Raw genomic sequence first — 22,932 nt, forward strand, 5'->3', positions numbered from 1 at the left:
CGCGAGCCACTAGGCCTTCCATCACAGACTGTAAAACTGCTGGAGCGTCGAGAGAGTGTCTTAGCTTGTAATTTTTATTCCTGCATATACACGCTGTATGGCAAATTAAGTGTCTAATAAATATTTGAGGCTGGAAACACAATCAGCCCTGTAACTGGCATCCACCATAGCCATGAACACCATAGCCCAGAACACAAGAAAGCTTAAGAAGTGCTTTTTTAGGATCGTGATCTCTGTTATAAAATCATTACACACAGTGAACACAGAAAAAGTTCTCTCTCTGTAAGTTAGGCGATGGTTAATACAAAAAAATCCCCGTAGAGGGAAGTTAAGCTGGACTAAGTCTCTAGGAGACAAGAAAACCAAGTGTTTCTTGTCCCTTCGCCATCCCTGTCAACACTGGTCTCCCAAAATATGCCTTTTAACCGCAAAGGAAATCCACTTCCGGCATGATCAGGAAGTAAGATTTTATTGGAAAGCGGCTTCCTTTGTGAAATAGCTGTCCGTTCTAGATAGTCTCCGTTCTAGAATTCCCTCCAACATTAATAACCTTGATCTCCTTTCCCCTACCTCTCTAGGATTCATCTTTAGTTCCTCCTAGGAGCTGAGTAGGGCACTCGGTGACGCCTAACAGTCCGTTACATGGTCCTCTGACTGAGACTGCAAGTCCCAGAATGCATTTCGCCGTCACTGGACTACCTCCTCCTCAGACTGTCCCAGCATGCAATGCACGTAACGGGCCGCAAGAGTGGTTTTTTCCCCTGTCTCTTCGAAACCGAGCAAAGTATGCTGGGACATGTAGTTTCTGCAGTTAATTTCCCTAGGTCCTTCGCGTTACTGTTTTTGAGTCCCGCCTACTCTCCGCTCCTCTAAACCTTTACACATGTCTTAGTTTATTTGAAGCCTTTGAAGTTGATAGCTCCTGAGGCCGGCTGCGGAAAGACGGTGGCTCGGTTAGGACAGTCGCCAGGGATGGCGGAACGTGATGATGGAGCGTGTGTCTGGACTGCTCTCCTGGACGCTGAGCAGAGTCCTATGGCTCTCAGGCTTTTCTGAGCAGGGAGCTGCCCGGCAGCCCCGGATCATGGAAGAGAAAGCGCTAGAAGTTTATGGTAATTAACTTTTCCCAGAGCAGCATTTGGCATTATTTGCAGAGGCGGCTTTGAGAGGGGTGGAGGAGGGCCCCACCTTTGGGTTGGAGTGGACACTTGGGGGTTTTGCCAGACCTAGTAGGACGCGTGTTCTTCCGGGTCCTAAGTCACACAGCATGTCGGTCATTCTAGGACCCGGGTAATGCCTAGACCTGGTCCGAAATTGAGCCTGGAACTAAAAAACACTTCATTCCCCTGGACTGCTCACCACTGTAGGGACTAGGTCATGACGTGTAGGCCTACAGTGGTCAACTAGCAAAGTTGGCCTAAGATTGCGCTACTCGAGGGTCTTTACTTCTTTAGCTACTGGACACGCGCTCCTTCCGCCATAATTGAGGCCACTGTTGGGTAATGGCCGAGTTGGGGACTGGCCCAAGGTCACAGCCACTTTCTTCTGTTACAGAGTCAATAGGAAGTGAAGAGGTGGGGACAGGTATCTCAGAGTGAGGCTTCAATTTTACAGTTTTCTGACACAGTCAAGCTAGTGTGTGTGTGTTCTGTCAGATAAACTCTCCACTTCGAGGGACTGCCTTCATGTGTAGATGAGGGAGTGGGGTGAGGGGAGTGGGTACCTGGAAATCATATTGGCAGTAAGGAACAGAGAAAACCAAACTTGTGATTCCAGATGTACTGCCTGTTCATCCAGATGTACTTTCCTCCTCCACCGTTGACCCTCCCACCCCTGTCCCTCTCTGCCCTCCATCGACGATTTGTAATATTTGTAATATTACGTGTCTGGTTTAGGGAGAAAATCCAGGGTCTCATATAAGCTAGGCGTGCTCCACCGCTAGCCTTAGTTTTGAAACCGAAAGGCCTAGTTGTCGCACTAAGAGATATGGTCATACAGATACAATTTGGGTAAGGATTATGGACCAGGAAGAATGATTCTAAGGGTGGAATGACCCGGGGAGCTGATCAGGCTTCCTTATCTGTTGGTAGAGGCACGACTGACTTAACCCCAGGCAGAAGATAATTACTAGTGTGCTATCTCCACAAAACATTCCTATCCTACTATTACCTCGATGTAATTTGGAGACTTCAGGGCATTGGAGATACAATTCTGCTGGAGAGATGATTCTAGTCCTCGAGTTTATATTTTGTGACACCAACATATGCAAAAATAGTGTATACAAATAGGAGGTCATAAGTTTAAGTAGGAGATAGCAACATTCAGAGGAAACAGAGACCAGAAACATCAGGAAAGATGTTCCTTACTTGAGTTGGGCTTTGAGGATATGGACCTGGATATGTCAGAGGTTGTATAAGCTAAAGAAACTGGAGTGAAATATGGAGGTGAGAAGATATATAGGGGATTAGCAGTCCAGAAGGAGGTACCCGAGAGTCAGTGATTGCAGGTGGGTGTGTCTCTTTAGATAGTAGATTGGAATTGAATACTGAAGTTTTAATGGACTTTTATTGTGTTTATTTACTTTGTGTGTGTTTGCACATACAAATTCACGTCACAGTGAAAATATGGAAGTCAGGGAACAACTTGCAAGAGTCAGTTTTCTCCTTCCAACATGGAACCCAGGAGGTTAAGCCTCTTTGGTGGCAGGCCTCTTTACCTTCGGAGTCATCTCGGCACCCTGCCCCCACCCTGAAACTTTTAAATATAAATGAAAGAATCTTCCTTTTAAATATTAAGTTTTTTAAAAAAAAGTTTGTGTGTGTGTATCCATGGAGGCCAAAAGGGTTGGATCTCCCTGAAGCTGGAGTTACAGGAGTTTGTGTCCTGCCAATTGTGGATGCTAAGACCTCAGTTTAGGTTCTCTGGAAGAGCAGATGTTAGTGTCAGTACGGAGCAACCAAAACTTTTGGTTGGGGGTAAAGGGAGCATGGGAGTGTGGTGTGAGAACAAGCTTGATATCTTTTTAAAGAAACCAAACTTGTCACATCACTAGAAAGCTGGAGATGTTTAATAAGGGGTAAGGTTTAATTTTAGGATTTAGTAGTATTCAAAGAATATAATACAGCATTTACAAATTAAGCTTAGAAGGGAAAGTTAAGGATAGGAGAAGGAAAACCTGCTTTCCCAAATCCCATAATAGCCTGCTAAGTAAAAGAAAATCTTTCCTGTCTGTATTTCCAAATTCATTTTCTATTTTATTGGCAAGGCCAAAAGCTAGCCTGGGGAGGGAAAGTTTGATTGATTTGTTTTTATAGCTCCTTTTATGATGGGGGAGTGTGAGGTGGCAGGTGGGGGGTCATCCTGCTTTTCTCCAGTCTTCACTTTGTCTTTATCAGTCTCCACTTATTTATTTATTTATTTTCTGTAGGCTCGAGGTAAGATGAACTCTTGTCCTTGCCACTGCCAGTGCAAGGTCCAACATTAATTCTCTTCTCTCTTGCTTTGCTTTTCCAGTCTCCCTTCATAGTTCTGACCTCCTTTCATTGTTCCTTACCTTTGAACTAAAACATACTCGAATGTCCCTAATCTTTGTCACGTAGCTTCTGTATAAAGCTTCTGCCCCGCCCCCTCCAACCAAGGCCTTAGGAATGTGTTTTCTGTTCTGTTGGCTTCCCCCTTTGTACTTCACTTTTCTACCAGACTGCTTTCTTAAAGTGACTTGGTGACCAACAAATCAAAGAACATTTTAACCTGAGTTTTCCTCTTATGTTAACTACCTCTGTCTTTCCTTTTCTGATTCTTTTTGCTTTTCATTCTGGTCCTTTTTTCTTTTTGAGAGTCTCACTATGTAGCCCAGGATGGCCTTAAATTCAAATTTTCCTGTAGCATATGATGTTGTTAAACACTTCTCTTTTCCCTTCTCTATTCTTCTTTACTTTTCCATTTTTGTCTTTTTTTTTTTTTTTGAGACAGGGTCTCAGTGTGTAGCCTAGAATGGCCTAGAATTGAAGATCCTCCTGTTTCAACCTCCAGAGTGCCAGGATTATAGGCATGTGCCACCACGGCCAACTTTACGCCAAGGAGTCTCAAACTAGGCTGCATATAAGAATGACCTGAGAGGGCAGGAGAAATAGTTCAACAGTTAAGAGCACTTGTTGCTTTTGCAGAGGACCGCTGTTGGATTCCCAGCACCCACTTGGTACCTCACAACTGTCCTAACTTCCAGAGGATCTGAAGCCAATTTCAGATGGCATGCACCTGGTGCACAAGTATACCTGTAGGCAAAATATCCAAACACAAAAGCAATAACAAACACAATGAAATTTTAGGAAAATAATCTGAGGAATTAAAAAAAACTCGAGCTGTTCAGACCATGCTTTAAACCACTTAAATCAGAATTCCTTAGGGTAGGGCCCAGACAGCATTTTTGTTTCAAAGCACTCCCAGTAACTACAATAACCAGCCAAGTGCTTCTCATTCCGGATAGATTTCATGAGTTCAACAACCACTCTAGACTTGTGTGCACTTATGGAGTAGTTTAACATTTGCTGGAACATTTCATTGGCTTGTGCCTGAAGCACCTCCAGAATCAATACATATGAAGTTGAACTAACTTGCTGTTAGTCTTTCCACTGTGTGGGAAAACTCAGGTCTCCTTCCCTAGCCGGCCTCTAGGACCCCCCCCCCTTTTTTTAATCTTAATACTATTTTCCTAAATAACTGAGCTTAAAATCTGAGTCATCTCCCTATTTTCTCTGTCTTGACTTCCAGATGCAAAGTCCATTCCTCTGAACCCGCTTAGTTGCATGTCCCATCCCTGTTCCTGTTTTCATGGGCTGATTTTAGGCCTAGCTTTTCAGTGGCTGTCTCTAGCTCTGCTGTTTGGTTCTGGGTCCTGCAGCTGGTGTAAGTTAGCTGGTGTAAGTTAGCCGTTAGCCCGTGACAGTACAGCACTGTCCTTTTCAGTTCACTGCTCTAGTTGTGAAAGACCCTGGTTTTGGGCTCCGCCTTTTTTTTTTTTTTTTTTTAACTTTCCTTCACCAGCAACAAGCTAAGGAAACACCTAGTGGTTCTTTCCTTCAGTTTAAGTGTGAAATATTGAAAGGCTGCTCATTTTCAAAAGCTTAATTCCACCTTCTGTCTAGCCAAAATTCCTCTGGTGCTCCCTTAATGTTTTCCCCATTTATATTCCCCTTGGCTTTGAATTAAGAATTGGGTATGAGTGGAGCTATAATCCCAGCACTCTGGGAGGCAGAGGCAGGCGGATCTCTGTGAGTTTCAGGCCAGCCTGCTCTACAAAGTGAGTCCAGGACAGCCAAAGCTACACAGAGAAACCTTGTTTTGGAAAACCAAAAAACAAAACAAAACAAAAGATATGGTCTAATAATTATCCAGGAAAATTATTGTCTCAAAGGAAACTAGTAGTGGAAATTTCTGCCAGAAACTTGGGAATTGCTGAAATATTTGTTTAAAAGAAAGTTGGGGTCAGGTGGTCAGGGCATGAGAGATGGCTCAACACTGGCTGTTCTGGCAGAGAACCTGGGTTCAGTTCCAGGCAACCACACGACAACTCAGCCATCTGTAACTGCCATTCCAGAGGGTCTGAGCCCTCTTCTGGCTTCTGTGGGCACTGCAGGCACAGACATACCTAGAAGCAAAACACACACATAAAATCAAAATAAATCTTTGAAAATAGAGCTTCAGTTGAGATGAGAGGACTCATCTTCACTTAGGATATTTATATTTTAATTTAATGCCTTGTCTCTTATGCCTCTAGATTTGATTCGAACTATTCGGGACCCTGAAAAACCCAATACTTTAGAAGAACTTGAAGTGGTAACAGAGAGTTGTGTAGAGGTTCAAGAAATAAATGAAGAAGACTATTTGGTTATTATCAAGTTCACGCCAACAGTACCTCATTGCTCTCTGGCAACTCTTATTGGTAAGAGAGAGTGTGTGTGTGTGTGTGTGTGTGTGTGTGTGTGTGTGTGTGTGTAAAAGTGCATGTGAGGCGGGGCAGGTCTGTGTCTGTGTGTGGGGGGTGCATGTGAATTCTGTTTTTTATTGGTAAGTGTGGGTGTGCACATGAATTCTTTTTAAATTTTTATATGGGTGTTTGCACGTATGTCTGTGCACCATGTGCATGCAGTGCCGACAGAAGCCAGAAGAGGGTCCTCTGGACGGGAATTTTAGACAGTAGCAAGCTGCTCGTGTTAGTGCTGGGTCTAACCCAGGGCCTCTAAAGACTGGCCAGTGCTCTTAACCCTGAGCCTTCTCCCCGGTCCCATGCATATGAATTATAGTTCCTTTCCTTTTTTTCTTTGTGTGTGTGTGTGTGTGTGTGAGAGAGAGAGAGAGAGACTTACTATGAAACCCTGGTTGTCCTCGAACCCACTATGTACTATAGACCAGGCTGGCCTCAAACTTAGGGATCTGCCTGCCTCTGCCTTTCAAGTGTTGGGATTAAAGGTATGCATCAGCCATGCCCATGTATGATTTTTTTTAATTTACTAATATATTGTTTAGAAACTTCATTTTTTATTTTTCTTTATGTCTGTGAATGTGTTTGCTCCATGTATGTATGAGCACATGGTCACATCTGGTGCCTGAGGAGCTCAGAAGAGGGTATCCGATTCCCTAAGACTGGAGTTACAGATGGCTGTGAGCCATCATGTGGGTGCCGACAACTGCCTGGGTCTTCAGAAAGCAAGTGCCCTTAACCACTGAACTCTCCTACCCCTAATTTTCTAATATTTATGTGTGTATATGCATGGGTATGCTTATGCCATGACACATGTGTATAGGTCAAAAGACAACTTGCAGGAGTCAGTCCTCCATTCACCTCTCTGTGGGTTCTGGGGATCAAACTCAAGTCTCCACTTTATCAGCAATTGCCTTTACTTGCTAAGCCATCTTGATGACTGTTAAAATGGTCTTAAATATAGTTGGTTTTTAATTTTTGTATATCTTGGCTTACCAGTGGTATTTAATAAATCCTAATGAATTAATTTATTATGCTTGAGTACCAATCGGCATAGCAGAAAAGGCCTAGCCTTGTGGTCCTCTGCTCCAGTCAGTCCTGACTCTGCTGTGTTATCTCCAGCCATCTTGCGCAGGTTACAATGTGACCTGGGTTCACCATGTATAGGATGGACCCAGCTCCCTGGGTTTTCTGGGGGACAGTGAAACTCTTCTAAAGTTCCTTATGGTACCAAACTCATGAGCAGGGCTCTTTTCAGCTGTCATATAGTATGTGGATGCAGTCTAAGCTTTATGCTTTTTTAGAACTAGTAAGAAGGTAATGGAAGATTTTTTTTCTCTCCTATCATAGGATTGTGCTTGAGAGTAAAACTTCAGCGGTGCCTGCCATTCAAACACAAGGTAAGAAAGCTTGTTTTATATATAATTGTTTTTCCACCCCCCACCCCCCACGAAACAGAGTTTCTCTTTGTAGCCTTGTCTGTCCTGGACTTGCTTTGTAGACCAGGCTGGCCTCGAACTCACAGAGATTCTCCTGCCCTCCTGAGTGTTAGAATTATAGGCGTGTGTTACTACTGCCCAGCTCTTGTTACTGTTTTGAACCCAGAGCCTCACACAAGCCAGGCCACTGCCCTGCCACTGAGCACATCCCTAGTCCAGGTTGTCTTTTATGACGCCTGTTAAGATAGAATTCACACATCATGTAAGCCACCTGAAGTGGACAGCTTAGTGGTTTCTGATGACTTCTACAGGATTCTGCGGCCTTCTCCGAGTCATTTTTAAAACATTTGCATCACTTGCAAAAGATCCAGTCAAGTGTGGTAATATATAAATGTGATGCCACCACTTGGGAGGTTGAGATGGGATGGGCTACATAGCCAGATCCTGTATCAGAAATGGGAAGGAAGGGAGGGAGGGAGGGAGGGAGGGAGGGAGGGAGGGAGGGAGGGAGGGAAGGAAGGAAGGAAGGAAGGAAGGAAGGAAGGAAGGAAGGAAGGAAGGAAGGAGCAAGCCTATACTTATTAGCAGTCATTCTACTCTTACTCTGTCCCCCTCTCTGTATTAGAACAACCATCTATTTCCTGTCTTCACTTTAATGAAGTTACACAGTGTGTGGGTTCTTTGACGTAGTGTGTTTTCAGTGTTTATGTTTTAAATTATGTGTTTTATTCTTTTGTATTGTCGTATAATACTCCATTATATAGAGAGACCTTGTTTTATTTTACTTTCTTATCAGTTTTTAAACATTTGAGTTGTTTCTAATTTTTGTTAAAAGTATTGTTTTGGGGCTCAGGAGATGACCCAGTAGTTAAGAGCACTGGTTGCTCTTCCAGGGGACCTGAGTTCAGTTCCTAGCAACCACATGGTGGCTCACAAACATCTGTAACTTCAGTTCTTTTCTTCTTTTGCCTTCCATTGGCACATGGTATACATACATACGTGTAGGCAAAACATTCATACACAAAAATAAAACAAATAGGGGCTGGAGAGGTGGCTCAGTGGTTAAGAGCTCTGACTGCTCTTCCAAAGGACACGGGTTCAATTCCCAGAACCCACATGGCAGCTCCCAACTGTCTGTAACTCCAGTTCCAAGGAATCAGACACCTTCACACTGATGCACATAAAATAAAATAAATTATTTAAAAAAATAAAACAAATAAATCTTTAAAAAGTATATATAATTATTATATAATTATGTCTGCAGTCCAATAATACCCTTAATGGTAGTCTACCCTCCCATTACTGCCCTTCCCCTCAGGTTCTCAGTAGTTAGTCTGGAGTTCATTCAGGCAGGAGTAGTTCCTTATTCTCTATCTTTCATGATTTTGATTTGCTGTTGTTGAGACAGGATCTCATTATGTAGCCCAGGCTAACCTTGAACTCATGGCTGTTCTCCTGCCTCAGCTTCACAAGTGCCAGGATTTATAAGTACCCACCAGCACAACTGGCAATTGTGACACTTTTGAAGCGTATAGACATTTTATAGGTTCTTTCTCAATTGGGGGTTTCAGGATTTCATGATTAGACTGTTATTCATTTTTGGCAAGAAAACAATTATGTGTTCATTACATGTCATGAAGAGGCTGTAGTTTTGCTTTGTCCTGTTATTGATGATAGTTGCCTCATTAACTATTTGGTTATACTGAGGTATATTAATAATTCTCATAGGAATGGGGGTAAAAGCTTGACTCTTCACCTCTGTTTGTTAGCCTTTTGTTTTGTTTTTGTTTGTGGAACAGGATCTCACTGTATAGTTCTGGCTGTCCTGGAACTCACTGTGTTAACCAGGTTGGCCTCAAATTCACAGGGATCCATCTGCTGCTGCCTCCTAAATGCTGGGATTACAAGGCATCTGCCACTCTGCCCAGCCTTTGGCTGTTTCAGAATAATGAGTCATGTGTAATTTTTAACCAAAGTTAAAATTTTGATTTTCTTTTTTATTCCTGGGTTCAATAAGTAAGAGTTTTGTGCCACTGGGGGAATCTGGATGGTGGTCTTTTTAATTGTGTGTGTGTGTGAGTGAGGGTGTGTGTGTGCCATGGCACATGTGTGGAGGTCAGGGGACAACTTGGTTCTCACTGTCCATGTGGGTTCCAAGCATTGTATTCAGGTCATCAGGATTGTATGGCAAGCACATCTACATACTGAGCCGTCTCAGAAGCTCATGTTATATGTTTTTAAAAGAGACCAAATTGACCTGGGTCTGGTAGTGCAAACCTTTAATCCCAGCACTTGGATCTCTGAATTCGAGGCCAACCTGGTCTACAAAGTTAGTTCCAGGACAGCCAGGGCTACACAGAGAAACCCTGTTTCCAAACAAACAAATGAACAAGCAAACAAACAACAACAAAAGCCAGAGAGAGAGAGAGACTGAACTAGATGGTTCTAAGATCTCTATTAGCTGTAATAGGTTTTAAGCGTTTTCCACTGGAAAGCGTTGATCTCTGTGGCGGATCTGTGCTTCCTTCTGCACAGGCTTGCCTCAGCCACAGGATTTTCAACAGTCTTGTGGTTGTATCAAAAGCTCTTGTGCTTAGGGTTGACTAATTTGTCAGGCTAGCAAGGCTAGATGAAATGGCTTTACTGGTATTATACTTGGGAATAAATTTAGCAAGATAGCAGAGGAAAAGGAGGATGAAAAACCCATATTTGTCTCAATTTTGTGAAACAGTAACTTTGTGTGTATGTTTATAAATTATGCATAAAAGAAAAATGTAAGAGTTTGTGTATGTAAAGGAGAAAGAATAACGGTGCACTGGGTTGTTGATATGGTGCCCCTGAAAGATGAAACAGAGAGTGGATTATATACAGATTTGGGGATAGGGTGAGGTAGGGCTAAGATCACAGTGAGATCTGTGTATTCATACAGAAATCCAGGGGCATGCCCATTGCAGGTCAGTTAGTGGAAATGCTACCATTGGCTCCATCCTGTCAGGCCCTGATGTTAGGAACAGGGTTTGGGCTTTACCCTCCATCCTGGGTCTGTCCTGCATGCCCCTCACCTGATGTTTTCCTTCTGCCTCTCTTCTCTCCAGTTGGAAATCTACATTTCTGAAGGAACTCACTCTACAGAAGAAGACAGTAAGTGAAAAACAGCTACAGCTAATATTTTTTTTATCTTGGGGTACTAGGTTATCTATTGGGGTGCCCTGAAAAGAAAGAGGGGACAGCATCAGTTATATTCTTCCTTCACAGGTGGGGAAGCCCAGACATTCATTTCACTGGGTCCAGTACGCTGGAGCCTATGAATATTAACTGGCTCTGGCCTTAGGCTACATAAAGATCTGTAAACGTGTCCAGCTCTGAAGGCTTGGCTCTGTACTGACAGCCCCTTAGCTATGTGCTGAGTTGGAACTGGGAGTCTGACAAGTCGCCATCCGGGACTCTTGTCAGGGAGGGGTTGTCTGTTTGAGTTAATGTGCTAGGATGGGAGTTGGGGGTGACCGTACGCTTAGGATTCCCAGTCAGCAGAGAGAAGACCACCAGTGTAGCTCACAGTCGCTTAGAGCTTCAGCCCTAGGGACCCAGTGCCCTCTCCAGATCTCCATAAGCACTTGTGAGCAGTGCACATACCTGTGTGTGCACACATAAGAGAACAATCTTCAACCGCCTGCTGAAGGTCTACTAGCTGAAGGTCTCAGGGAGTTAAATTCTTCGTTTGAGCAGGCTGCACAAATGCTGTCTGAGGTCTCTGTTGACACAGTTCTGTTAACTTTTGTCCACGTGTTTTGCAGTCAACAAGCAGATAAATGACAAAGAGCGAGTGGCAGCTGCAATGGAGAACCCCAACCTACGGGAAATTGTGGAACAGTGCGTCCTTGAGCCTGACTGATACCATCTCAAGAGCCAGAGGCCTATAAGGATTCAATTTATTTGTTTAAATCCTTTGTAAAATGTAGAGGACTCATGTTGAATATGTAGGTGATTTGTACATCAGACCTTTTTTTGTTCTGTTTTGTTCCATTTTTGTTTTTGTTTTTTTGTTTTTTTTGAGACAGGGTTTCTCTGAGTAGCCCTGGCTATCCTGGAACTCACTCTAGAGACCAGGCTGGCCTCCAGCTCAGAGAGATCCACCTGCCTCTGCTTCAGAGTGCTGGGATTAAAGGCACGAGCCACCACTGCCTGGCCCTCAGAGCATTTTTTTAAAAGGAATTCTTTCTAAGCAGATTTCAGTTATGAGGTAGAACTTAATTGTTCAGTTAGTAACATTCTCAGGATTTCTAACTCAAGTGATCAGACAGAAAAATATTTTCTAGTTCATTTGTGTAAAATGTTACTATTTTTCTGATGACCATTCTGATACAACTGCTTTTCATGTCAAATATCTACTGTGCCCAAATGTATTTGATTTCAATTATCATTCTAAAATAAATACGACAGGTGATTCTTACAATGGCTCACCTTAGGTTCCTACTGAATTGTCAATTCTAATGTAAATGTGAACCTCTAACAGATCACTTCTGTGTTAGAGCTGTGTTCACTGATTATTATGTAGAGTGAAGTTTAAAAATGAAAAGACCCTGCCTTCCTTTTTAGAGAACCCTGGGCCCATGTGGAGCTGAGGAACGTATGTGGAGAGTGTCGGGTGACATACACAATTTTAAATAGTTGAGCTTATTTTGTGTGTATGATTGTTTTCCCAGAATGCATGTCTGTGTTCACACCACATGCTTACCTGCTGTCTGAGGAGTTTAGAAGAAGGGATCAAATCCCCTGGAACTGGAGTTACGGATAGTTGTTGGCTGCCATGTGGGTGCTGGGATTGAACCCAGGTTCTCTGGAAGAGCAGTGCAGGTGGATGCTCTTAACCCCTGATGTGTCCCTCCGGCGTCAGACTCACAGTTCTAAAGAAGTCTCCCAAGGAAGGGCTGAGGATACAGCACAGTGCAAGTGTTGTGCTTTGCGAGGTCACACTACTCCCCCACTTAAAAAAAGTGCAATGAAGTGGTTGTGCCAAAGGTTATTGTTTGTTTTGTTTTTAATGAATCAGTCTAGATGTTCTGTTCTTTTTTTGCTCTTGGTTCAACTGGATATGAGGAAAGGCATTCATCTGAAGTGCAGAAGAGTGTGGTAGGCAGTTTGCAACAGGCCTTAACATTCCTCATTATCTGCCACTTGTGCTCTTGTACAGTGTCTTCTATATTGAGTCCAAACTGGTGGGCAAACCCGGTTCAGAATGGCAGAGGGACAGGGTGTGACTTCTGGGTACAGGTTGGAGTGGGCATTGGTGCTTCTGCCTTGGTCTTTTGGATTCGCTCTCTCTGCCAGCATCTGGCCTCCATAGCCTGAGAACGCTCAACACCTGTGGAGATTTTCCCAGGTAGAGGAGACCCCAAGGCCTCCTGCAATCACCTTGCACCAATTTGCAACTTGAGTGAATCACTGTGGAAGCTGTCTTCCATCCTCGGTCACTGTGGCAGGTGGACCACAGTTTCAGACACTGAAGCAGAACTGTCCCATTTCTGACCTGGAATGGTTGTGCAAGAGACTAAATGTTCGTTTATTTCAGTAAGTTTTTTTTTTGGGGGGAGCTACTTTAACATGAAACACTAAGTCACAGAGTACTGGTGCCAACCCCATTTTGGCAGAAGGCTAGGGATGTGACCCTTGGCATTCTGTCGAGGGAAATTTTAGGAAGTTAACTCAGTTTGGAGGTGTGCTGTCTGCGGCTGAGAGACTCAGGACATCCGTGCCTGTGGCAGGCCTGAGGGACAAAGTGGAATGAGGATAGAGACTGGGGTCCAACTCCTGCCTTGGAAATTTAGAGCTACTCTAAAAATTTTTTTATTTTTATTTTAAATGTGTATCTGTTTTGCCTGCATATGTGTCTCTATACCATGTGTGCCTTGTGCCTGTGGAGGCCAGAAAAGGGCATCAGATCCCCAGAAACTGGAGTGACAGATGATTGTGAGCTGCCATGTGGTTGTTGGGAATTGAATCGTGGGTTCTGCGAGAGCAACAAGTGTTCTCAGCCGCTGAGTCGTCTCTCTGGACCCAAAGCTAAGTACTTTGAAGGCAAAGCTGGGCCTGAATATTTCTCACGAGTCCTGCCGAGGGGTCATAATTGTCCAACAGGCTATCAGCAGGAAACCTCAGCAGAAGAGGGTCCGGACGTAGGCTGCCTAGTGCCTGCAGATCAATCGAAGGGTATCAAGTGGACAGTCAGGGAGGAGAGGTCTCTGCCAGGATCAGGAAAGCACTTGAGAGCTCAAAGAGCATGAAGCCAACTGGTGGGAAAAGAAACTCTGTGTATTCAGCATCCCCTCACCTGGCAGCCAAGACAGTGGAGAAGGCCAGGAAGTTAAGGAGTGAAAAGTAGGAGAGAAGGGCAAGGAGTCACACCTTTCCTCAGTATAGGTTCAAGTCTGAAGAAAGACACTTAATGCTGGTGTTGTAGCCTCATAGGAGGCATGATGGGGTGCTTTGATGAGGTGACTGTAGGATTAAAAGCACAGGTGGGCAGGCTGGGTGGTAAGGGCTTCTGCTGCCAAGGCTGACAGCCTGAGTTCAATCCCAGGGACCCACACGGTAGGAGAGAGCTGATTCCCACAAGTTGTCCTCTGACCTCTACACACCTGCACACAGACTAAATTATAATAAACACACACACACACACACACACACACACACACACACACACACACACAAAAGGCAGGAAGGAGCCGAGGAAGTGGCTTAGTGAAAAATGCTGTGCTTAGCTGGTGTAAGGATCAGACCCCAACACCACTACCAAGTAGAAACAGACAAATCATGCCAGGAAGACTGCCAGACAAAGATCATGTGTGTTTGAAATCATCACCCATGGACATAGATCATTGCTCTCCCAGTAGAGCTTCAGAATAGCTGGGGATGGGAAAAGTCAAAAATACAACTAATTCTTGCACAGCACACGCGTTGCAGAAGTTTCTTTAAAAGCCTCCTGGCCTCTGCTGAGACGCAGTCTCAGCTCAGCTCTGCCTGTGTCTTTCCTTCCCTTGAGACCATTGAAATGCTAGCTTTGTGGAAATGCTGTGACTTCTTTCCTATCTTTTGCTGTAAGTTCCTGTTGGCTTCTCTTTTTCTTCCAGTTCTTGCAAAATGTGTTACTAGAACCAGGAGTGGTGTGCACGCCCATAATTCAGCTCTCGGGAGGTAGTGGCAGGATGATTAGCCTTAACTACATAGGGAATTTAAGGCAAGCCTGGGCTATGAGACAAGATCCCAGAAAACCAACCAACAACATAATCTGTTACCTAGCATGTGTAAATAATGAAGTATTCCTGATTTTTTTTTGGGGGGGGGGAGATTGAATTTCTTACATATATATGTACATATGTATGTATGTACTGTGTACATTTCTGGTATACAGAAAGGCCAGAAGAGGGTCCCTGGAACTGTAAGCTGCCATGTGGGTGCCGGGAAACAAATCTGGGTTCTCTGTAAGAACAGCAAGTGCTCTTAATTGCTGAGCCAACTCTCCAACCCCTTGCCCCCCCTTTCTTAGGAAGTATTAATAACATTTTGTTTGCCCAGTCTCTTGCAGACCTTGGGACTCCCACTGTGTGCCACTGAACCCAGCACATGTTCCTGTTTTTCAGTCATCACTGTAAACACCTCTTTCTAAATTACAATTTACTGTAAAACGGTGCTTGGAACTAACAGCAAGTTTTTTCTTGGGAGTCTGTAGAGCAAGGCCAGGGCAAATGTACCTGCTACCTCCCTTGTTCTGTGTTCTCCAAACTAACGTACACGTGTATGCATGCACAAGCCATTTAGCCAGTTTTACTTCCAGAACAACAGTGGGAGTGTGGCCTCCTTGAAGGTCAAGCGAACCTCTCAAAGGGGTGTCATGTCAGATAGCCTGCATATCAGACATTTACATCACAGTAGCAAAAGTACAGTTATGAAGTAGCAATGAAAATAATCTTATGATTGGGGGGTCAATACAGCATGAGGAAATGTATTAAAGGGCCGTAGTATTAGGAAAGTTGAGAACCTCTGTTCTAGAAGCTCGGGCAGCCATTGTCTGAGAGGGTCTTTGGAACTTGTGGTGTTGGGGCTCAATAGACAATACCTGAAATATGTTTTGGCTTAGTACTGTAAACTAAGGAAACCAAAGTCAGACATGATGGCTCCTACATATAATCCCAGTGCCCTGGAGACCAAGGCAGGGGGATTGCCAACCCAGTTCAAGGCCAACCTAGGGTAAGAATTGAGACTCTTTTTTAGCTCCAAAAGTAATTAATTAAGTTCTTAACTAATTAAGACAATACCTTAAAAGCCATGTTTCTCCATCATTCTGTGTCCTGTGCCTCTGTCCTTCTCTCTCCTGAAGTCCTAGAATCCAGAATATTTCTCCTAGAATAGCCACTCTTATTGCTTAGGAGCTGAGCATAAAGAAACTCTGCTCTACCTCATCTAACACTAAGATCCTTTCTTCAGATGTCCTGTCCCATTCCCTGAATGGAGGACGACTGCACAGAATCCAAGAAGAGTCTGGGCAGAAAGACAGACAGACAGGCAGGCAGGACTTGCTATTTCCCTGCATGAGCATTACCTCACACTCTTCTGTGCCACTTAACATTTCTTTGCAACAGAATGAGATAAGAAACATTTCAGTGCAGCTGAGAGTCCAGCTCTGAGGTAGAGCATTTGCCTAATGCACACAAGGCTTGGGTTCGGTCCTCAGCATTTTCGGAAAAGTGCCAGTGGTGGTGGCATACGTACATGAAGGAGGTAGGCGAGTATGGAGTTACATCCTGATCCACAGGCAGAGAATGAGAGACACTGGGCCTTGTGACACACCTCTTTCAACAAGGCCACACCTGTAATCCTTCTCAAATAGTTCCACTAAGAACCAAGCATTCAAACAAATGCACCTCTGGGTGGCCATTCTTGTTCAGATCACCACAGATCCTATCTTAGTTATGGTTTCTATTGATGTGTTGAAACACCATGACTAGAAAGCAAATTGGAGAGGAAAGGGTTTATCTGACTCATGCTTCCACATCACAGTTCATCATCAAAGGAAGTCAGGACAGGAACTCAAACAAGACAGGAACCTGGAGGCAGGAGCTGATGCAGAGGCCATGGAGGAGGCTGCTTACTGGCTTGTTCCTGGTAGCTTGCTCAGCCTGCTTTCTTATAGAACCCAGGATCACCAGCCCAGGGATGACAGCACCCACAATGGGCTGGGCCTTCGCTTATCAATCACTAAATAAGAAAATGCCCTCTAGGCTTGAATACAGCCTGATCTTATGGGGGCATTTTCTTAATCGAGGTTCTCTCCTCTCAGATGACTTTAGCTTGTGTCAAAGTGACATAAAACTATCCGGCACAGACCCCATCTAAACAAAACCAAATGAGAGAGAGAGACAGGGACAGAGAGAACACAAGCAGGTTTGAGACTTTGAAATGTATGCTCTATTATAACTGTCTAACTCCACCCTTGTAGGGTAACAGCAACCAGGATAACACATAAACAGAGTACCAGAGTTCCAGTAATCTTTGTGTACGGGCTGGAGATGTGGCTCAGTTGGCAGAGTGCCTGCCTGGTGCATATGAAGTCCTGGGTTCCATCCCCAGCCCCACACAGCCCAGGACTGACGGGACACACCTGTAACCTCAGGAGGCAGGAGGCTGGGGACCACAAAGTCAGTCATCTCAGGCTACATAGTTTGAGATCTTGTTTAGAAAAGAAAAAAGTTTACTCATGAACATAATCTAGACCATTATCTCATCATTATTATTGCAATTATTATTTAGGCAGGGTCGCATTATGTAGCCCTGGCTGGGCTTGAAGGTGGAGCAATTTGCCTATGTTTGCCTTCTAAGTGCAGAGACTACAGGCACATGCAACTGGTGTAAAATTTAATTTCATGTAATTTTTATGCCCTGAACTCTGCCCTCCTCCCAATCTCAATCACTTGAAAATATTAAAGCTGTTGTAGCTTGAGGTTTATATAAAAGCAAGCACTGAACTACATTTCGCCCCCTTGAAAGGTCTCAAACCAGTTTGAGCCTCTGTCAAAATGTACAAAATTGATGTTCTTCCTAAGGAAAAAAAAGGGGGGAGGGGCGAAGTTTACAGAAATGACACTGACCCCGGGACATCTGAATAGCCCAGGGCTAGAAATAACAGTGTTGAAGCTGGGAGTGGAGGCTCATACTTGTGACTTAAGCACTTAAGAGGCTGAGGTGGGAAGAATCCGGAGTTCAAGGCCAACCTGGTTTACTCTGTAAGTTTGCCCAGCCTGAACTATAGAGTGAGTCACCAGCTCCCAAAGTCAAAACAACAACAACGAAACTAAACAAATAATGAAGTGATCAGTAGCTTGCTACAAGCCCTCAACACACGGGAAGCAAGTGCTTTGTTACCCAAATGGTGGATGTTTCCAGCAGAATACTGTGAAGAGGGCATGCAGGTTATGAGGGGAAGGGCTGCCACAAACCTCATGGGGCTTCCGCAGCCCAGCTGCTGGCTCTCCTGTATTAATAAGACAGCAGAAAACAAGCCAGGGCACTGTAGGCTTCAGTTTTATCACTGCTGGGTCCCTCTTGTCAGCACCGGTGTTTCCAGGCTTCTGAAAGCTCTGGTCAGTCATTCCTTGCACATTTTTGTGCAGGTCAGACTGTCTGTAGGACAGAGGAGAACTTGTTCCCTGTGTGATATTATTTGGGACAGTTGTGCTGCAGGTGTGTGTGACGTTGCTGAGTAAGGCTCTCTCCATAGACCCTTGACCCTCACAGAGCAGGTGACCAAGATCACAGAATTCAGGATAAACTGCACCTTGTCTAATTCTAGACTCTGAGCTAGGTATGGGACCATGAGCAAGTTCCCTAACCTCTCTATTTTTTCATTCCCTCTTCTACTCAGGTCGATAACATTACGTATGTTCTAAGGATGGTGTAAGGATTAAAGGATGCTGAGCTCTGTGCTGGAAACCTAGTATACATTTTGTTAAAAATAGTAGAGAGGAGCCTGGCATGGTGGCCCATGCCTTTAATCTCAGCATTCCTGAGGCAGAGGAAGAGGCAGGCAGAGCTCTTGAGTTAGAAGCCCAGCATGGTCTAGAAAAGCAAGTTCCAGCCAGGGTTACACAAAGAAACCCTGCCTTGAAAAACAAAACAAACAAACAAACAAACAAAAAGAGGTGGGGAAAGGAGGGACAAGAGAGAGACACAGAGAGACAATGAGACACAGAGAGAGACAGACAGACAGACACACACACACACACACACACACACAAGGAGGGACAAGAGAGAGACACAGAGAGAGAGACAGACAGACAGACACACACACACACACACACAAGGAGGGACAACAGAGAGACAGAGAGAGACAGAGAGAGACAGACAGACAGACAGACAGACAGACACACACACACACACACACACACACACACACACACAGACTATAGGCACTAAGGCACATGGAGGTAACTGGGTTTTCTTGGCTAGACGCGATTACCTAAGAAGAACACTAGATGGCAGCAAAGCGTGGCTCTGACAGCATTGCGCTTCTAGGCCAGGGCTGCTTTTGGAATGTATTACTGGAGATTTTCTTAGGTACAGAATTTCTTCACCAAAGATTATGATACTTTTTAACATTTTTATTTTATGCCTATGGATTTTTTTGTGTGTTGGGCCATTTTCTCCAGCCAGATGGTGGTTCTTTCTGGGGCAGTGCTACCTAGGGCATTGATAAAAGAAACTAGCCTGTGCGTCCCTGCCATGCCTTAACCCTGGGGTTTATTACTTGAGAATATGGTCCGAGGCAGAGGACTGAAAGGTATATTTTTCTATCTGTGTTTGTTTGCTAAGGTTAAATACTTTAAAATCCCACTGGGGGAATATATGTTTCTCAAAGGATATGTGCTATTATTTGTCTACTTTTCTGTTGAGATTTTCAGTTTTTAAACCTAAATATAGGGACTGTAGAGATGACTCAGTAGATAAAATTCCTGCTATACAAGCAGGGGGAAGTTCAGGCCCTCAGTACCTGTGCAAAAGCTGGCATGGTGGGGGAAAAAAAGCTGGCGTGGTGACCTACACCTGTAATCTCAGCACTGAGGGGTGGAGACGGTCCTGCGCTTGCTGGGAAGCCAGCTTAGCCAAGATAGTGAGTCTCAGGTTCACTAAAACGCAGAGGACAAGCGATCATGCAGGGTCCAAGGCATACATCTACAACACAATTCCTGCACCTAAGGCTCATTGCAGAAGAGGGAGCAGAAAGACTGTAAGAGACAGAGGGACAGAAAATTTGTTGTGAGATTGTGGGTCCTGGAAATATCAGAAAGGCCACTCTCAGAAAGTGTTACCATCATGGATGCCTCAACAAGACTGGAATAATGACAATACTGATGGAGGGGGAAAGCTGGTGGAGCTTCAGCCCTCGACAAAGAACTATGGGCAAGTGGAGCATGCCGAGAGTGGGAGAAACAGTCTTCCCTGGGGAAGAGCCGTGCCCCTGCCAGCTGGTTATCCAGCACCAAGCAGTTGGCCTTGAGCTCATGTACACACAGGTAACATTACATGGACTGAGCAGGTGCATTTGTGTGTGTGTGTGTGTGTGTGTGTGTGTGTGTGTGTGTGTGTGTAAGAGAGAGAGGGAGAGAGAGAGAAAGACAGGCAGAGACAGAGCCACAGAGAGAAAAATTAAAAAGTCATGTAGTGAGAATTTTGGAATTTTGGTTTCTTAGGAAAACAGAAAAATATAATGTTTTCGTTTTAATCCCAGGTGTGGGGATGTGGGGCTGCTTCACAGCAGCTGACTAGGATTTGTCTTGTGCTATAGCGGGGTCGTGCTTTTGCCAGCTGCAGACAGTTTCTGCGATTGTGTGACATTTGGAATTCTGGGGACTTTTTAGAGGTTATATAAATGCTAGGTCCCTGAGAGGCAGGGTGGGTTGTTGGTCTTAGTTTGTTAAGTACTCATGTGCAAAGAAGAAACACCAACAATAAGAAAATCCTTACAGCAAAGATAGAACTTGCCTCCAGGAACTCAACACCTCCTAATCAGCAGGAAATAGTCGAACAATAATGTTGCCCCCTTTCTGACTCCTGACTTTATTCAGGGATCTCTTTCCTTTCTTCTCAATCCTTTTTACTCTCTTATATAATGTTAGAGGGTTGAAAGGGTGGAAGGAAAGGGGTAGAGCGGGGTGGAAGAAAGAAGAACCCACCAGCGGCAGAGTCATGAACTTGAGAGAGCAAGGGGAAACCATTGGGGGTTGGAGGGAGTAAGGGAAGAGGAAAATTATGTAATTATATTATCACTTTAAAATTTTAAAATACTAAATTTTTTTGAAATGGTGGAGAGCAGTAGACGAAGACACTGATGTCGACTCTGTGTTTGCATGTACAGGCAAGCACACAGGTGTGAACATCTTCCCAACCCAGTGCACACATTCAGATATACACACAAAACCTAACCATAAAACCAGGTATATGCTTGCTTGTGAGCCTGGCACTCAGCAGGAGGCTTGGATGAGTTTAAGGCCAGCCTGGACTACATACAAGCGCTAAAAGTCAGAGGCTGGGGAAATGGGTCAGAGGGTAAAGTGCATGTGAACATGAAGGCCAGAGTTCAGATCCCTGGAAACAATGTAGACAGGTGCAGGGTAGTTGTGTGGAAGGAGCCCAGCACTTGGTAGCTGAACTAGGGGAGCCCCGGAACAAGCTGGCTGGCTACTTTAGTCAAACTGGCATGCTTTGGGTTTAAGAGATAGCCTGCTCTAATATATGAGGTGGAGAGAGATTGAAGAAAGCATCTGACATCAACATTGGGCTTCCACACACGCACACGCATATGTGTGAGCACCAGTACAAATGCGTGCCCACCCATATGTGAACACACACACACACACACACACAAATGAAGGTTGGCATAGTGGTGCATTCTGGAGGCAGAGGCAGGCAGGTCTCTGCGAGTTTGAGGGCATTCTGGTCTATTTAGCCAGAGCTACATGGTGACACCTTGACATAAAAGGAATGGAAAGCTAGCTATGTAATGTGGACATTGGTAGAGAGGGCAGGAGGTCCCTGTGCTCACAGATAGGGGAACCGGGAATGTTAAACACACAGGGTTGTCTCCTCACTGCAGAAGGGAAGCTGGGAATGGTGTTGTCCACAGCCTGGGGACCTGTGCTATCTGTAGGGCCGGGTCACATCTGAATCCCCCAGACTGCTGTGTTTCTCCCAGACTCTTCCTCATTAAATCTTTGTCTCGAGCAGCCTTATGGGAGATGTCACTTGTACTTTGCAGTAGCCCTAGGTAACTTCTGTGCTGTCTGTAGAGTCATGGGCCATTCCTGACTGTCATAGGCTTGGGTTTATCGCAGACATACTCCCTAGAACCTTATCTTGAGTGTTGTTTCTGAGTCAACAGAACCCATCTTTATGGAAGAGGCCATATGTTCTTGGTAAATGTGTCTTAAGCTTTGTTGTACACACAAGATAGAGTTATCATTCGGAAACATTTTTTTTTTGCCCAAAATGGTGCCATGCTTCAATATGTCTAAAATAAACTACCTGACGTCAGACTTGAGAAGTTCGAACAGCACTGGCTGTTGAGTTGCACTGAACGAAATCCTTCTCAGCTCTGCTAACCCTAGTGTTTGCAGAGCCCACCACCACCACCACACACACAGAGTTACATTTTCCTTCCTGTACTGTAGGTTTGCTTTTCAATTTTTTCTTTGGTGAGGAAGGTTGGGCTGTCGTGATGCCTCAGTGGTTAAGAAATCGCCTGTAACTCCAGCCTCAGGGGTCTGATGCCTTCTTCCAGCCTTCGTGGTCACCTGCATGCGTGTGCCACAGACTCACATACAGGTAAATGATAAAGAAATCTTTAAAAAAAAAAAAAAAAGCAAGTAAACACACTTAACATTACTTCCCCCCCCGTCTGAATTAGCAATGCCATAACACGAGTCAACAGCAAAAAGCACAGAAATGTATAGGGTGAAAAGTCTGTTTCCCAAACCAGCTCCCCCACCCCCATCTGGTTAATCATTTCTTATTCATTCCAGAGAGTTTTTACTTTGGTAAACATCACAGTATCCATGTCCCTTTAGCATACATCATGCAGGGCCTCTCTGATCTGTGCTTTCCTTTATTCTTTTACAGTAACAATGTATCTTTTGTATACCCCCATCAGTTTACAAAGACTGCGCTCATTTTATAGCCTCATAGAGTTTCACTGTATGTAGCATAGTGTCGGACATTTAGGTTATTTCCCACATGCCGCTGTTATAAACTCCAGACACACCTCATGTTCGTCATGAACAACTCACCTCTAAGGTAGATTTCTGGAAATGGGATTATTGGGTAAAGGGTATATGGTTATTATTTAGGCAGATAATGGCAGATTGTCCTCTACAAAAATTGTGCCAGTTCATATTGCTGCCGTCAGTGTCTGAACATGCTCACATAGGTAGGACATTATCGGACTTAGATGTCCAAATGATAGGTGAA

At 44.4% G+C, this 22,932-nt stretch overlaps 1 protein-coding gene across 1 annotated transcript; it reads left to right on the forward strand.

The window, feature by feature from the left end:
- Positions 1-800: 800 nt before the first annotated feature.
- Positions 801-11,872, forward strand: Ciao2a (cytosolic iron-sulfur assembly component 2A). Its single transcript, XM_055596619.1, has 5 exons — positions 801-1,112; positions 5,777-5,941; positions 7,331-7,380; positions 10,515-10,560; positions 11,214-11,872. Exons 1-5 carry the CDS (start codon positions 986-988, stop codon positions 11,309-11,311), a joined length of 486 nt encoding a protein of 161 aa, XP_055452594.1. The 5' UTR covers positions 801-985; the 3' UTR covers positions 11,312-11,872.
- The last annotated feature ends 11,060 nt before the right edge of the window (positions 11,873-22,932 follow it).

This window comes from Psammomys obesus, unplaced genomic scaffold, assembly GCF_907164565.1.
Source record: "Psammomys obesus unplaced genomic scaffold, mPsaObe1.curated_primary_1811, whole genome shotgun sequence".
Taxonomy (NCBI): domain Eukaryota; kingdom Metazoa; phylum Chordata; class Mammalia; order Rodentia; family Muridae; genus Psammomys; species Psammomys obesus.